Source organism: Falco naumanni, chromosome 4 (assembly GCF_017639655.2).
Source record: "Falco naumanni isolate bFalNau1 chromosome 4, bFalNau1.pat, whole genome shotgun sequence".
Taxonomy (NCBI): Eukaryota; Metazoa; Chordata; class Aves; order Falconiformes; family Falconidae; genus Falco; species Falco naumanni.
The window spans coordinates 1112193-1129824 of record NC_054057.1 but is presented as its reverse complement, the minus strand read 5'-3'; the positions used below and the strand labels follow the sequence as shown (position 1 = coordinate 1129824).

The window sequence follows — 17632 nt, the reverse complement described above, 5'->3', positions numbered from 1 at the left end:
CGCCTCCCCCTCCTCTTTTTCGGGCCGTGTCAAGCGGCGGCCACCAACGTGGAGCGCGGCGGCCTTCTTCCGCCGGGCGTCGGGCGGGCTCCCGCGGGCCCGGCCAGCCACAGCTGTTAGGCGGCCGCGCTCGCTCCCCTCGGCGGGGGGCGGCAGGCAGCGGGAGGCCGCGCCGCCGCCGCGCGGGCGCTCACCTGTTGGCCCGGACCGCCGCTGCGCTCTCGCGCCCACGCACACCCCCCCCCACCCCCGCCACCCCCCGCTCCGCCGCTGGGCCCGGCCGCCGCCGCGGCCATGGCGGAGACCGAGGAGAGGAGCCTCGACGACTTCTTCGCCAAGCGAGACAAGAAGAAGCGGAAGGAGAAGAGCAGCCGAGGGGCCGCCGCCGCCTCCAGCGCTTCCAACGCCGCCTCTAACGCCGCGGGGGCGGCCGCGGCGGCCGGGGGAGCCCGCCCGGCCGATGGTAGCGGCTCTGGGGCCGCCGCCTCCAACGCCGGCTCCGCCAAGACGGCGACCAAGGTGCGGCCGGGAGGAGGTGCGGGGGGAGGGGGGGTGAGCGGGGCCGCCCCGTCGGGGCGGCGGTGGGGGAAGGGTCAGGGCTTCCTCCGCCGGCCCGGGCGGCGCCTTCCTGCCGGCAGGGGGCGCCGCCGCCGCCGGCCCGGGGAACGGCGCCGCACGGCCATGCGGGCGTCCTTGGCCGCAGGGGCCTGGCGGGGCGGCCGGGCCGGGTCCCCCCGCAGCGCAACGGCAGCGGGCGGGTGCCCTCGGGCAGGGCGCCGCTGGCGGGGGCGCCACTCGGCGGCTCCGGCCCGGGCGGGGTCCCGGCCGGGAGACGCGCCCCGTGTCCGCGGCGGGAGGAGCGGGGCCGGTCCCTGTCTGCGCCTTCCGTGCTGCTCAGCCCGCCCCGCGCGCTTGGCCTTGGCGCTCGGTGGCGGCCGGAGCCCACCGGGGTCCGTGGCCTTTGGGCCTTGGCGGTAGGATCACGCTTGGCTCTGCAGACAAAAGTCCGCCTCGTGCTCAGCCTTTCTGCCAGGAAGGGGCTTACTGCCAGAATTTATTTTTTTTTGTACCATATTACAGTGAAACGATGAGTGCAAGAGATGCTTGTTGAGTTAGCATCTTATAGATGGTCGTGCTGTATATACTAAAATAAATTTTGTGAAATACTTTGCTATTTCCTAATGTTGCTTAACCTCGGGAGCTTGACACCTGCAGTAGCTTTCTAAGTAGACCAAGGTCAGCGGTAATCTTTCAGCTGCTCTTCTGCTCATTTGCTTGTAAAATAATACCTGGGTTTGACTGGAGCTTGTACTTGGATTAGAAATAAAGATCATTAAATGTGAAAGGTACATCAGTTTGGAAACTGATGTTTCCATGGAGATGGGGATACGAGAAATCGGAAAGACTTTAGAGCTGTAGACTCACTGTATTCCAGAAGACTGAGTCTTGAGCAGATGGTGCAATAACACCAGGTCACTTTCTACTGCTGCTGTTCCTTTAAAGCAGGTCAAAGTTTTCCTGCTAGAGGTTGATAAGTAGAAGAGCTTAGGACAGGGCTTTAAAAGAAGCTGTATTGCCAGCTGTTCAGTAGAAGGGGGGCTATACCATTGGCAGATGTAGAGTAATAATAACTGCATTTCACGTAGAGTATGGGAATTACGTAGACAACTAATTAGGCCGTGTGTGTCGTAAAGCCGTGACTAGGAACACATGGGAACTGCTTGTCTGTTCTGTTCCATTTCTTAATAACGCCAGAATCTGCTGATTACATATTAGGGCAAAATTGGCACCACTTGGGTGGGTCCCTCTTCCCGGAACACATAATCAAACTCCTGTTTTAAAGCCTTGAAGTGGTGCTTTCCAAAGGCTGGTATTCTATTTTTGTGAACCAAGATCACTATGGTTTTGAAGCTGACCTTCTTACTATTGTAAGAACATTATTAAGAAAACAAGGAAGGCTATAAATGTGGTTGTGAATATGAAAAAGTCAAATGTAATGATACTAATCTTTGTCATAAATCCACTGTAAGCTGTTCCACGTGTTCTTTGCTTTTTGGCTCATGAAATACATGACAGAAAAGTAAATCTAAAGCTTCACGTGCATTCAAACTGTTACAAAAACTTACTGTTAGTAAAAGGGAGAGGTCTTGCCCTTGTATTCCTTAGTCTTGACTGCATGGTCCTGTTCCCTACTTTGTGTTGTCCCTTGACTTCCCACTGGGTTTTTGCTGAGGTGATGTGGTTTTCTGTTGCTTGAACAACTTTTTTGCTGGGGCATTTCTTAGCTTTTCTAGTGAATTAAAGTCAGCTCACAAGTGCATCCTAGATCACATATAGTAAGTTAGGGGAGGAGGGAATGGACTCCTTTGCCCTGTTGGCAGTGGTGCACACAGATTGGTTTCCCATGGAACTGTACCTTCACCCTTACTTTTCTTTGTATTACCTTAATGTTGTTCTTGTCTACTTTCAGTCTAAAGTAACAATTTACACTTTTCTTACAGGAAGAGGATGATTGGAAGGAGTTTGAGCAAAAGGAAGAAATTGATTATAGTGGTCTTAGAGTTCAGTCCATGCAAATAAGGTACTACTGTTTTTTCTTTTTCTCTCTAGTATCAGCATTACCTATGTCTAAAAAGTATGTTCTTTCTTCAGAGCTGCCTCCCTGGAGTCCAATTAAACAGTGGTTTGGTATGTTTCTGCTAGTGTAGAAGTTTGCTGTGGGGCAAGTTCGGTTTGACTATTCTTTGCCAATTTCCTCTTCATTTTTTAAATCTCTGTTGATATTCTAGATCTGTTTTGGTTGGAACTAAGATTTTTATTACACATACTTAACATTCCCCTCCATAAAGATGGTAAAGTAGTAATTTCTATGAGAGATTACTGCAGGATAGTAATCCCCATAGAGATCCTTACAGCAGTCAAGTGAATCTGACGCAGTGTATTCAGCATGTCAGTTCGGGGAGTGAATTCTTGAACCGTTGCATTTGTATTTCAAAAGAACAAAAATGTAGTTGGTAAAACTAGTGTTAAGAAAAATGTCAGTAAGAAGAACGTTTCATCAGGTCAGAAAAAGGATTTTTACATCCTCAGTCTTAGACTGAAGATGTCACATAATCCTCATTGTCCAGATATTAATGATGTTTTATCATCTTGCCTGTAACCACTGCAGTAGGTGCTTTCTTCAGTGTTTGAGCAGGTCCTGTATGTTCTTTGTTTGTTTTTAACACACACATGCTCCATTTCAGTTAACTAGTCCTTTTAGGTCATTTGGACATATTTGGTCCACAAACTCTCCACACCTTTGAAGTGTCACAGCAGATAATCACGTGTCTTAATAGGCAAGAAGTGAGTGGGCTGCTGCTTCACTGACTACTGGTACTGTTTGACTGAAAAGCATGTACTTTGGTTTTCCAGACAAAGGCCAACATTCTGAATGCTTTTGATGCTGTGGCAGATGGAAGTTTCTGTCACAGGATTTTGTAACCACTCGGGTAGTGGATTTGGGAGAGAGTGGAGGAGCAAATGGAAGAAAAACCCACTGGAGGTTATAAATTATCCAGCTTTGGAGATCTTTATGCTGGAAGTAAGACACAGAGTATCTGGTGGGGGTGGGATGTTACGTGTACTTACTCTGTTCTAGTTAGTTGGTAGGCATCTGCTTTTGACTGTAGTTTAAAACAGTATAGTAGTGTGCCTAGGCACTTGGTCCAGCTTACTATGAGTGTTACTGTATTTGGATGAACAGTGAAAGGCTGTTTCATTTTCAGACATGATAGGTATTTTTAACTGTTCCCTGATTATTACTTACATAGAAAGCTTATCCAATCATGCTTAGTAGGGGTTGCTGTATTATGAACTTCTGTATTCGTACTTTGCTACTGCTGTCAAGATCAATGTCTTGGGTTTTTTTAACAGCCTCACCCTCCACGTATGTCTCATTATAGCGCACAGCTTTCTGTAGTAGCTTTGTCTAGCGAATTATTTTGAGTCTCTGACTATTTCTATGTAAAATAGAAGAGTCTAAATAAAATAGTCAGGCTTTGGCATAGGACTTCCTTACCTTTTTAAAATGGGCTGGTTTTCTCTTTTTATTTTTTTATTGCTTTAAAAAAATCTTGTTGGTTTGTAGATTATATTTGTATGGGTAGCATAAGAGTGTTTCTCAGGTGGCTGTGGTTATACGGAAAGGGAGCTCAGGACTTGCTTTCTATCACTCCTCTTCCGCAACTTCTTTTTCTTGACTAAAGCATTTTATGGAAACAGCATTTGTAGCCCATTCTTGCTTTATCTTCTTATCACGTCCCAATGCATGACTATCTTGGTAAGAAAAAAGTCTTTAAGTTTAAAATATGAAATCACTTTTTTTGATCACTTAGTACAGTTTGAATTTGTCTTATTTTTAAGAACTTTTTTCCTTCTCAGTTGCCAAGTTATGTAGCAGTGTGCCAGAAATTGTTCAGATGGAAGTACTAATACAGTGATTGCAGGACTAACATAGTCTGGTTAAATCTGGTATCTTCAGTACAGTAGCTGTGAAGTCTGTCTTGTCTACAGTGATTTTGGTTCTAAAATGCTACTTAGCATTTCTCTTTTGTAGTGAAAAAGAAGATGATGAAAGTGAAAAAAGAGAAGAACCTGGTGACAACTGGGAGGAGACTGGTGGTGGTGTAGACAGATCATCTGGTCCTTGGAACAAGTCAGCTCCTGCACCAGCACCTGTCGTTGAACCAATTGGTAAATTTAACTTGGAGTTGTTGCTTTTTCCAGTGGGAAGTGTATCAGGTTGAATTAAGCTACTCGGAGAGGGCAGAGCTCAAGGAACAGTTCCTATTCAGGCACCTTCATACTAATGGCTTGACATGTGAGCGAATGAGGAAATTGTCCCGTGAAAGGATCTAAGGAACTGAATTGATAGTACTGTCAGATACTTAAAACACAAGTGGAGGGGTTTTATTTCTGATTTTGGTGGAGGGTGGGGAAAGCATTCCATCTTTGAAGGAGATTTCTGTGCTTTGCAATATATCAATTGGAAGCTTTTTCCATTGATCTAAAAATACTGCTTTGACAATTAAGTGGATGTTGAGACAATATCTGATGTCTAATATGGCAGTTCTTGAGTAGGGTTCCATAGTTAGTGGTATGCTTTGCAAATCAATGTTGCTTCTTTATTAGCAATGTTGCAATTCATTAGCATCAGTGGTGATAAACTACTTAGTCATGACCTGTTCAGACTATTCTCTTCCATTGAGAAATTCATTGAAAAGTGGCCTGTGGTGGTTTTTCCTGCCTGTACAGGCAAGGAGGTAAAGATAATTAGTGTTATTTCATTGTAGATTGTTACCTTAAATACAGACTACTTGGATATTATATTCTGCATCTGGAGAAGTGCTTTAAATTTGGTGAATATACAGTTAGGTGTTTAAATCTCTAGTTTTAAATGTAAACTGCTAATAAACTGCAAATAAGAAACACAAAGTTGTCATCAGTGATTTTGATTCCCTGAAGTTTGAGGTAATACACTGGAGTCACGTTTTAATTTGACTGCTAAAGTATAGGTTAAATTATGTGACGCCTGATTTCCTGCCTTAACTGAAATATTTTCAGAGCTTTTAAAGGTGCAAAAACATACTTTGTAAGACTTTTAAAAAAAAAAAAAAATTGTAGGGTTTTTTTCAGATGTGAATGCAAACTTACTTTCTTGTCTGTATCTTGTTCTTATAACCAGTAACAGAAACTCCAGAACCAGTTCAGACTGGTGGTGTATACAGGCCGCCTGGTGCCAGGGAGGGCGGCAGGCCACGGAGAGCACAGCAAGGACCACCAGAAATCTATAGTGATACGCAGTTTCCATCACTGCAGTCCACCGCCAAGCTTGTAGACAGTCGAAAGTAAGTGCTTTGCATTAATTTCCTAAGAGACATATTTTAACTGCCTTCTCTAAGTTTTTATTTTGTTTCAGAGCTTAAGCCTGAATCTTTCCACAGAGGAAAGAAATAACTAAGAAATTACTCTGTTTCCCAAAGAGATATGGGAGAGGGCTCAACTGTATTTTCCAAATCTAGGAAGGGCTTCCAATGAAATAACTTTCACAGGATGTAGCCCAGTAAGATAGCCAAACAAGGGTGCCAGTTAACTTCAACTTGCTGAAGGATTTCCCTGAAGCAGAGTATTTCTGCTCTTGACAGCATCTGGTTCCCTGAGATACTTACTAGCCATAGTGGGGCTCTGTGTTAATACTGTCAGTAGGATGTCTTGAGCGCACTGTCCTCTCATTAGAGATGTAAAGGTAACTTAAGTGGAAGAATGGGGTTTAATAGAAATATAAATAATTAAACTTGCTGTCCGAGCTGTGGTTTACAATGACGAACTCCCCTGGTTTTACTGAAGTGTTCTGTATTTTGTGGTGCTGAAGACCTGAGTCTCGCCCTGCTTTTAAGTCCTGACCTTTATGTAATTAGAAGACATAGCTAGGCCAATGTAATTCACTTGGGTTTTGGGGCTTTTTGAGTTATTTTCTCTGCTTGCTGTGTTACTGACTATAACAGCCTGACAGAAGCTTTTGTTTCTCTTGAGGGTTTTTTTGGTGTAGCTTTGCTTGGCAAATGAGATAAGCTGTCACTGATGCTTTAGGGTTTGAATGGTGAAAATTGAGCTAAGATGAAATTTTGAGTGAGCATTCTAGAAATGGACTTCTGCTTTCTAAAACCTGTTTTTCATAAATGCACTTAAACTTTTGAGACTGTTAATACTGAAATTTAGAATGTAACCTGAATTGTACTGGGTGATGAGCTTGATTCTGGAGATGGTTTTACAAGATTTGCTTGGGAATGTTTGACTGTTCTGTTATCTCTAGACCTTAGTGTTCTGTTTATAATGTTTTTGTTGGGATGGGGTGGAAATAGACTAGAAGTTCAGTTCACAAGCTAGTGATAAGATATTTACTGATTACATTTATTTTCCCTTAGGGATAAAGAAATGGAGAAGAGCTTTGAAGTAGTAAAACACAAAACTAGAGGTAGGGATGAGGTCTCAAAAAACCAGGCACTTAAACTTCAGCTAGACAACCAGTATGCTGTGCTTGGGGATCAGTAGAGCTGCATACACATTACAATTAAGGAATGCTTTTTTGGTAACCCTTCTACTAAGGTAACTAAACTACAGCTAACGGCTATGATGAACATGCCACCTTATTTCTGCTGGATCTACTGCAGCAAGTGCAGACTACTTTTGACATAAGTGATTGGTTCTCCTGCACTATGGAAGCATAATATGTTACAACTTCTTCATTGGATATGGGGCAAATTAATGTAAATGGTTGAACAAGAGTCATCAGTGTTCTTTAATTGCTCAGAAAGATACCTACAGCCAGTGGTCATTTCAAAATCTTTTTATGTTCAGATACTGAGCCTTCGTAAAGGTTGACTACCTCAGACTTGCTGCACTCATTGTGGACACCATGTGGATCACAACTTCTGGAAGAGAAGGTTACAGCTGTTTTAGTGGCCATCTGAAACTTGAAACCAGCTCTACTGGATTCCTGTCAGAAATCCCGCAGAAGTCAGCCATTTGGTTCCAATTTGCTATAACAAAGATTTAAGTGACCTTAATGACAAAGCTGTTCTGTTCCCCTTCTGAGGAATCCTGTCATGTGTAGCCATAGCCTACTAGAGACTTCTGGAGCGTACCATACCACTCATACTATCCAAGTATAACAGAGCTGTAGTTTGTTTACCTTTTTAGATAGCTGTGCTGATAACTGCAAAACAAATGAAAACTCAGTATCAGATTTGAGGAATGATGGGTTTGAATGGTCTGTTTGCATTAGCCATTTTCATGTTTGTCTGTTTAAATGTTTTTTTCTATTCTCCACAAAAAAAAAGCCTGCCTTGTTTCTGGTATCAAATTGCAGTATATTAACGTGAGATGTTGTAATGAAATAGGGTTTATTTTGTTTTTTATCATAAGTTTGTCTTTCTTACCCTAAAGCACTAAGACTTTAGAGTTTTGATTTGACAGAGAGGTATCCAGACTCCAACTAGTCTTCAGAATTGATCTTTAAAAATGAGATACATGGCAGGAGCGATACTAGATAAAATTTTCTCCTAAAAGTAGTTGGTTGTTGAAGGGTAATGGTTAATTGATAACCAAAATAACTTAGTATGCAGAGGGATAACTGAAGCTGGTAAGCCTTATTTGTTTGGCTACTTCTGTGAAGCATGCAGACTTTTTGAGGCAGAAATCCTCTAAGGAAAACTCATAAATGGTGTTTATTCAAAGTCAGGAAGTTTAGTAATAGTGGAAGGCAGTGACTTCTTTAAGTTGTTGTCATCTCTGACTTAATTTAGTGGAAGTAGGCAAAATGGCACTGATACACTAAAAATACAGGACATTGTCCGTAACTCTGATTCACTGAATGAAATCTGTAAAGTACCAAAAGTGTCCTGCTGTAACTTCTCTTCTCTGAATTCTTACACCAGAAATGAAGTAAAATAGTGGCGTCCTCCAGTGTTGAGGTTTCTTAAGAGTAAATGCCAAAAAATAGACCCAACATCTGTAAGAGTTGCCAATGGCAAGAAAAACAAGGGAACAAAACTTGCTTACATGTGTGGGAGTACCGTGTATGTGCAGAAGATGAGGATAGTGCAGGAATTGCCTAGCTGGGTTCCCTCTGACTAACTGCTGACTTGCTTTAAATCTACTTCTCTGAGGCCAATGGGAATTTTGCTGTTGACTTCAGTGCGGCTGGGGTTCCGCCTGGTTCTTTTGTGCACAGGCTAAAACTGGCCTTGCCCTTGCAGAGTTAATTGTCTCTAAAACTTCTGCTAGAAGCTGCTATTAAAGAGAGGGCTCAAGAGACTATTCTTGAAGTTGGAGACTTCATTTGGAAACAAAATCCCACTGAAAGACTGATACATGGCTCAGAGTCCAAGATATTGGTATCTTCCTTGAAAATTCAACAGCAAAACCTGTTGATTTGTCACTAAAGATTTCTGTGGAATTTGTGGTAAATGGACATGTCGCTTGATATGGTAGAAATGTGAAATCTTAAAACTCTTTTCTTGATGCTTTAAAGCAATTGAGATCACCAATGCACATGAATCTAGTTTTAGTCTACTGTATGAAGGGTAGGTGAGACTGTCCATTGTACCATCTTTATTTGAGGTTTTGGGCATGAATTCTGGCAGTTCAAGACAACCTTGTAACAGTTTCAAATCAAATAAAATGGAAATATACATGGATTCTGGAGTCCAATGAATCTTTACCTTAAGTTCTAGCTTACGACCATACAACAGCTGAGGAAACAGAACATTTAGATCCCTTTAAGGGACAGGCCATGGGGTGGGTAGTCAGGCCCTATGGTCAGGTGGCCTATGTTTAAGAGCTTATAGCAGTGCATATTAATAGGACTTACTTATACCTGGAAGTTTAGTTTGCTGCCTCTCAGAGTGTCTTCCTACTCCCACCATCTAGGACTAGTTTGAGATTGTGAATTGAGTATGAATGAAGCTTTGATTTGCTTTTCACTTGAAAGTAGCTCTGCTAAATTAAGGAGGAAAAAAAAAAAAGAAAGAAACCAAACTTCTGAATGGTTGCTGTCACTGGAGTCCATCAGCTACTGATAACTAGAAGTGTTATTCTGGAGGCTGTTTTGAAGTGTATCATTCCAGGTTCTTTCTGGAGGCATAAAGAGAAAAAAACCAGCCAGAAATGCCGCTGATTTCCATAATACAGAATGTTAAACTATTTTAAAGTGTTTCTTGTGTTAAATATTGCTGCCAGCAACTATCAAAATGCCAGTTGTCAGTATCTTCCTTGTAACAATTGATTGTTCTGCATAACTGAAACTTTGAAAGTCGGTTCTCTGGAAGTTCAGTATGCTTTTGAGACTCTGAAGTCCAACTTTATCTGGTTTGTTGCATTCATTCAAGGCATGCTAAGAATGTCCATTTCATTCCTTTGAAATGCTTGTTGAGGGCTCATGCCATAAATGAAGGATTGTCAGTTGTAGAAAAGAGATTCTTGATACCAGTCAGTAAAATGCAGTTTGCTGTTTCAGGAACTTCCTTACCTGTAACATGCTGTTACGGTGGGTTAGTTACTAATTTCCAATGTCCAGTACTTACTGGGAAAGGAACAGCTTGGATTTGTGGTTCTTGGTGATACAGTCTGTATTTAAGGAATGTTAAAATGCCAAAAACTAGGTAACTTTATTGAGGTTGGACTTCTCAAATGCCTGCCGTAGGAATCTGGCATCTGTATTTACTTGAGCCGATGATGAATGTAAGAGAGGATTAGTTTTCCTCCCCTTCCTCCCTGGTTTAGCTGTGCCATGTTTAATCTTACTCACAAATGAAGAGAAATGGGACAACTAAAAGTGACTGTCTCCTATTTCAGTTTTGTCTTTGTAGCTAGTTTTACCAGTCATGTCCACAGTAGTTCTCTTACAAAACTTAAACATAGATGAATGGTACAAACTGTGTTAAGACACCTGACACCACAGGGACTAGGGGGTTTGGTATCTGACTGCATCTTTTGGCTCTTGGAAACTTTCACCACAACAGGCTGAGACACCTGTGCTGTTCAGGTCAAGTAAACAATGTAAACTTGACAGGGCTGCACATCTTGGAGTTAGCTTGTCTGAGCTTTTGCAATAGTTGTATCTTTGTCTGTCTTGTTTCAGCCTGGTTGAGCAGTTACGAAGTTGCTTGTGATTTTCTGTCAAATACCATAACTAAAATAGAGCAGATAATTCCTTTTTAAACTAAGAAGGCTTCATGTCCTTAAAAAGTGTTTATTTACAAGGCAGTAATATTATTCTTTCCAATATTGATATGGTCAGACAAATTAATATCTATTTTACATGAGCAATTTGTATCAGAGGCCCAAGAAACTAAATCTTACCGAAACTACCTCAAGTACTTAGAGGTTTTTACGAATAGCCACAACCCAGGTTTTGCTGTCTGATTGTAATTTAGTTCCTGAATTGTCCCTCTCTGTTTTCAGCTTATACTTTCACAAACTGGTTTTAATGATAGTGGGTTTATTTGGGAATGTAAGAAAATAGTAACATGCATATTTAAATTTCAGATACGTACATTAGGTATGTAAAAAAGGGGAGGAAATCTGACATCTGCTGATAAATTCTTCAAAAAAAGTTAAAAAGTCAGCTTGTCTGTATAGAGATTCATATAAGAACCTGCAGGCTCTAACAGATGGAAGAAGAAATGACAGCAGAAAACAGAACTGAGGAGTCTAATACCAGTTTGTATTGGTATTAGAAAATGAATCTTCTGATGCATGATGAAGAGCAGATGTCTTCATCAATTTGGATAGGCTGTAACTATCATGTATCTAGAGTTTGGCTTTTGAAGCACCAAGTGTAGTTCTGCCATGTTCTGTTTGAAACAAAATAAAACATGAAGGAAGATTTTTTTGGCTTTGTTTTTATATTAGGGAGAGTGGAAATTATGCAAATAAAACACAGGAGGTATAAAAGAGGGATTAGGAAGGCAGTTTTCTAAATGATAGTATTAAATGCATAGCCTGAGGTAGGGAGCAGGGCGTTAAGTGGTTGGATATAAGTTCTGTGTGGGTAAGCACTGCTTTCACAAGTGACAAATCCATCTGACTAGATCAGCAAAAGCGTTTGAAGTTCAGTACTTGGGGAAGGCATGCCACTTTATTTTTCCCCTTTAAAAGAAATTAATCTGGAAAACCTGTCCAGAGAGAACATAGAATTTTGCACTGGTACAAAGCTGTCTAACTAGTTGCCTAAAGAGAGAACTGGGAAAGGACAGATTCCAAGATAGTTCAGCAATCTTATTAGGAAAGAACTAGGTTTATATTTAAGAAAACTTTTCACTCCTGCATGATAAAAAGCTGAGACACTGATTCAAATTGCTATGAAGATATTACCCCTTGCTTGATGCATCTTTTAATGGTACGTATATCATGGCTTATGTTCAGTTAGAATAATGTTGATATAGCAAGGTTAATGAAGTTCAGTGGGCTGCTTAGCCTGAATACAAATATTTAAAATATATCACAGTATTAATGAGTCACCAGAGAAAGTAGTGCATCTGGAATACTGGAATGGAAAGTATCATCTAAGACAACTGCATGCACTGAAAAGAAGCAAGCCCATTTTGTAGCAAGAGCAGAGGATGAAGAGAGTTGGTGTTTAGGCTTGGTTTTCCACTGAGCTGCTGTGTTAACTCCAAGTAATTTAGTTACAGTATCCTCTGTTTCCCCAGCTGTACCAAAACCCCTCAACAACCTACCTCACAGGGATGTTGTGAGGCCAAAGCTGTTCTTTGTCAAGGGCTGGGGCTGATGGAAGGTGCTACAGAGGACTAAAAATCTTTATTAAAAGAACTTTATATTAGCTTTCATTACAGTATTTTAATACTACTTTGGGAAAGGCTTATTTCTACTGAGTGTAATATACATTCTGTTTAAGTATTATGGCATCAGACGTTTTACTATGTATGAGTAAGGAAAAAGTTCAGGCTGAGTACTTTAAACTGCTATTTCCTCTCTAATTATCTGTGTGACCCAAATGGTATAGTAATATGAGGCTTTTTGGTTTTATGTGGAATCCATTAAAATCAATACTGCTATATTTTGTAAACCCCATGACAAATAAAATTGTGCTCACAGTTGATAGCCATGTCTTATGTGGCTGCTTTAAAGTTTGTTCAAACTATGTGAACTGGAAATGTTCACGCCTGAAAGCTTGTATTTGCGTCAGGATACCAAGCTGCATTTTGTAGTAGGAACACAGTTGTCTTCCCCTCTTCACAGTAAACACATCCATCCTGTTCTTTATCCTTTCCCATACTTAAGTTGAAGTAGCATGCAGGTACAATGGAGAGATGGGAGACAGAGTAATCTTAACATCAAACCTTTTAAAATCTAGTATTAAGGCAGGCTGTGGAGGAATGAGATGAATAAACCAAAGGGAAATAGAAACCACTCCTCCATGGGCAACTATGAAACAAAGAAATGATAGAGCTGAGAGGAGTGGGGTGGGTAAGGAAGGAATAGATACAGAAGAGGTGATTCCCCTATTCAGTATTATCTCCTGTTTTACCAGTTAACTACAGCTGAAAATGCAGAAATATTTTTTTTTATGAATATGGCCTTTTCTGCTGTTGCTGATGTTTTCAAGGTTCATCACTCTGCTTGTACAGTAGACCTCCAGATAGAAGCAGAGAACATGCTGGTGGCATGCATGCAGACAAATTAGACCTCTGGTGGGTACTGGACAGAGATGAGGCCCAGCAGCTATCTTTTCTTACTGGTATTTTTATCATTGAGCACCTCTGAGGCAGTTGTTACATCAGCTGTGACAATTCTCTGCCAGAAATTACTACTGTTCAATTTCAAACAACTACTGCGGTTGCTTCATAAGAGATATCTAACTAGCTGAATAATGAGCATTAAAGACTAACACAGGGAGCTTTTTGGAATAATTATGGTGGTGATGATGAATGATACTGAGGTTAACAGACTGGTACATGGCTTAAAATGACTGAGCTATATGTCATGTTACATAGTGGGGAGAATGTATATCACCTATTCTTTTCCCACCTTAACAAATAAACTACCTTGGTCTTACTGTCTTTCCAGCTACAAAGAGCTACTTCTGCCATTCTCTTATCACTTTCCTCCCTGTATTTTTCTAGTTTGTCACTTTTCTTAAGATGCTGATGAAACAGCAAATAGTCATTGGGGACCTCTAAGAGAAATACATGCTGTAATATTTTTCCATATTGTTCTGTCTTTAATACAGCCTAACATCTTACTCGCTTTCTTGACTGCAACTACACATTGAGCAGATGTCTTCATCAAGCTGTCCATGGTGATGCCTAGATCGTCCCCTTGAAAGATCACAACTAATTCAGAATCCACCAGAGCATGTATGAGTGGTTTAAAGCCTTTCCAGTATTCATTGCCTTGGGTTTATTTTCTGTTGACATTCGCTTGCTACTGAACTGCCAAGTTTACAGAATTAGTTAGCTTACCCTGACAATCTCCATCTTCCCCAGTGCTGACAAACCTAACAACTTTTTATGGGCACTGGCTTTTGTCATCCGATAGACCGAAGTCTTCAGTATTATGTAACTCACTCCTCTTATCAGTGATAAGCATGGCATGCTCTTACTAACTTTTACTCAATCTGTTCTGGTTTTGTCTCCTATCTTCTATATTGAATTTTCTTTCTAGCTCATTTATGGCATTGATGTCACTGCGTTACAACTGTCTGCTTTATTTCAAATGATTTGCCTACAGAAAACTGATAGTTAGAAGTGTTACCACAAGCTTCCTTTTTTTTTTTTTACTTAAGTCACTTATTCTGTATCTTTTTCAGACTATGTACAACCATAACAAAATGATTCAAACCATAAAAACAGGCTGATAAAACAAATGCATTGAGAAACACATAAAAGGTAGATTAATGTGAGCTCCCAGAGCTTAACTTCATTGGTTTCTATGGAGTTATTTCTGTCACTTAATCAGTTTCATTAAAACCTGATTTGAGATCTCATTTGAAGTCTAGATGCAACAGCCAGAGTCAATTGCAGGTGAACAAGCCCCATAGCAAACTTGTGTTAAATTCTGCATTACTCTGCTCCTTTGTTTGCAGCAGAGATGAAGCAGATTTATTACTTGATCTCTGGCCAGCAACCACATGGGCTCAGCCATGCTTCGTGTTTAACATACCTGTTGTAGTATTTAACTGGACACTGAAATTAAATTGCAATACTTGAGATGAAGATGATTGCAGCAACACCGGAGGGCAGTCTTTGTGGTTTGTTTCATCTCTTTGCATTCTTATCTTGTGCTTTAAAGATTGTACAACTGTAAATAAGGTTAAGTCTGTAAATGCTGACTGCATTTACCAGTAATGCTAAGTTTATAAATACAGAGGGGGTGTCATAAAGCAAGACTCAAGCCTGTTAGGATGTATAGCCTACCACTTAAGAGCTGCATTGTCCGAGTATCAGAATACTGTATCATCTAGATCAGCTGCTTTCCAGTAGTAACAATGACAAGAGGTTGAGAAGAATGTACCTTGGATTTTGCATCCAAATAAATTGTATCAGTTAGGTGTTCTATTAAAGCACGTACTAGTATTCTGTCAAAAAATTGTGGCTGCTCTGGGGTTTATAAAGTTGGCAAATTGCAGCTGAGGATTTTTGTTAATTTTGAGGGGGCGTAGGGGGGAATAAAGCAGATGCAGCAATACCTGATAGTTGTTAGAATGTAGGACTTTGCACCCTCTCCTACACATCTAAAAGATACCTCTGTGCTGCTGCACTCACCAAAGCCCTGTCTTGCCACTGTAAATCCTTACTGTGTTTCTTGCTAGCCACCCAGTAACCTTCAGGACAGACCAGTTCTCTGGCTGTACACTGTCTTTAATCTGGGAATTGGGTAAAAGGCAAACTGGCTTTGTAAACTCATACAACAGTGTTTTCTAGATAATTGATTCTTAAGGGTTTTTTTCTGCAACTGAAAGCCCAGCAAAAAAATTCTTAATTTGACCTTTCTTCACCCTAGAGCATTCCGTACCAAGAACTTCTAGTCAGGGGCCTGAATTATTCACCACTTACTTAGAAAGCAACTTTAAAAGCAAGAACTCCTGATTCTTGATCACGCTGTATTTCTTCAGTCAGGGTTCTAGCATCACAAACATGGTCCACCTGTGGCAAAATTGTTTAGCAAGTAAATGTGATCTCCTTGAAGAGTTTAAACACTCAAAGGCTACACAGTAGCCCAGTTCCCATAGAATACAGCAAAATGAAGGCAGTAGTGCTGGTTGCAGTACAACACAGTTCAGCTACAAAAAGGAATAGCGTTGCAAGACTGGTAACGTGCTAGCTCAAACAAAACTGTCTTACCTGGACAGCAGGGTCTAGTCTAAAGCATTTTGTTTTCTAATGAAGAGATGACTGAGTGAAGACTAGTAAAGACATCTCTTTAAGTGAAAAAATACGAAAGTTTGCTTTCAACAATCTACCAGAATGTCTCACCACCAGACTTAACCTGAAGAAACAAAGATAAAGCCATTTGAGTGCTCATTGTAGCGCAAAAGGAAGAATTATACTGTCTGGCTGGGAAAATGGTTGGCTGGCAGCCCACTGAGCACAGCAGAAACTCTTTCAGCAGAGTATAATGTGATCTATTTGAATCCCTGTGTGGCCCCCACCATTAACACAGGAACCTAACGGTGCCTGTATATTTATATAATTATATGTTTATAGTCATAATTTAAGTTCAAAACCTGAACTAAATAAATATATATTTTTTGTCAGTAGATTTTTTTACCCTGTTTACCTATCATGGCTTCTGCATATGACAACTTCTAACTGTGCAGTGCACACACCTGTTGTTGTCCTTTTTTCCCCATGTCACAAGTAATGGTATCAAACTCTGTAAAGCACTTTTGTGATGTTTCCTGTGAAGAAAGCTGAAGGAAATAAATTTATCTTAACAGCACCAACTGAATTTATACCTCCAAGTTTGTCTCGCTTTTGTTGTGTTCACGCCTCTCTCCAGCAACAGCTGTCAGTGACAGACAGCAACATGCTGGTTGTCAGGGTGTTGTTCTAGGGTCAGCACAGGAGAGGGTCTGGCTCTAACAGCTGTCTTCTGCCTCTGATCCCCCAGTGCTCCCTAGTTATCTGCCCTTCCTTCCTTCTTTCCTTCCCCCTAGCTGCCCCTGGCTCACAGCCCACGTCAAGGCTGTGGCCTGGCCTATTTGTGGTATATGCCTACACGCAAGCTGACTGGAGAACAGGTAATGCTCAGATCCCACATGACTAGTTCCACTGGGGGTTGGTATGTGTCTGATTTTCACTGCTCCCCTTCTGCCCTGCCCCCCAGGGTTTGCAGCAGCTGCAGGAACTGTACGTCTCCAAGACTTCCTTAAAGCTTAGCTAAAGTGGGTCAGGGAGTGGTTTCTTATCTGTTGAGTGAGAATAGCAGCACTGCCCTTCCATAGCAGTTTCTTGACTGGGAAGAAGAAAACAACAACAGTAAAGTCAGGACTTTCAGGTCTCGCCTACTAATATCCATACCTATTTAAACTGCCTGTAATACAAAGCAGCATTTTGGAGGCAGAACAGAAAATTGCCAGTGACAACAAAGTTAATGCCTTAAATCACATTTTGAATTAACAGCATTCTTTTCAGTATGTGGACTTGGAGCAAGTTAGAGATGTTCAGCATCCACAAACGGCACCAAGCCAAGAAAAGCAAAGCAGGTTTAAGACTCCAGTTGCTGCAGCTCAACCTAGCAATCTTGCCCCAGCCTAAACCCCCACTGATTTTTTTAAAAAACACTTTTTAAAAAGAATCAAATCCCTCACATTCACTGGCATCTTTTGATCCTTCCTGACGATTCCTTCAGGTCATCCCAACATGTTGTGGAGTTGACAAAACATCCACTGCACTGAAGAAGGAAGCAGAAGCACAAAGTACAGCCTCAGACATAAAGGCAAGCTGCCTTCCTGTTCTCTCACCTGGACATTCCCACAGCTCAGGTCCCTTTGTCCCTTCTGCCAGCAGTAAGGTGCCAGTTCTCCCCAGCCTAAAGTAAGATTCTCCAGGTTTCATAGGACTTG

At 41.3% G+C, this 17632-nt stretch overlaps 1 protein-coding gene across 5 annotated transcripts; it reads left to right on the top strand.

The window, feature by feature from the left end:
- The first annotated feature begins 224 nt into the window (after positions 1-224).
- CDV3 (CDV3 homolog) lies at positions 225-16519 on the top strand. Of its 5 annotated transcripts, none has more exons than XM_040589996.1 (6): positions 225-519; positions 2502-2581; positions 4598-4734; positions 5726-5888; positions 6966-7015; positions 13796-16519. In XM_040589996.1, the coding sequence occupies exons 1-6, from the start codon at positions 295-297 to the stop codon at positions 13798-13800; spliced, it is 660 nt and encodes a 219-aa protein (XP_040445930.1). In that variant the 5' UTR covers positions 225-294; the 3' UTR covers positions 13801-16519. The 5 variants fall into 5 exon arrangements, with proteins under 5 accessions (XP_040445930.1, XP_040445929.1, XP_040445931.1 ...); XM_040589995.1 differs by lacking the exon at positions 13796-16519 and adding an exon at positions 7399-12664; XM_040589997.1 differs by lacking the exon at positions 6966-7015.
- The last annotated feature ends 1113 nt before the right edge of the window (positions 16520-17632 follow it).

Bases quoted from the DNA above. Each gene is read 5' to 3' on its own strand.
- CDV3 (XM_040589994.1), top strand. From the start codon at position 295: ATGGCGGAGACCGAGGAGAGGAGCCTCGACGACTTCTTCGCCAAGCGA. The intron at 4,735-5,725 runs GTAAATTTAACT...TCTTATAACCAG, and splicing joins ACCTGTCGTTGAACCAATTG to TAACAGAAACTCCAGAACCA. The intron at 5,889-6,965 runs GTAAGTGCTTTG...ATTTTCCCTTAG, and splicing joins AAGCTTGTAGACAGTCGAAA to GGATAAAGAAATGGAGAAGA.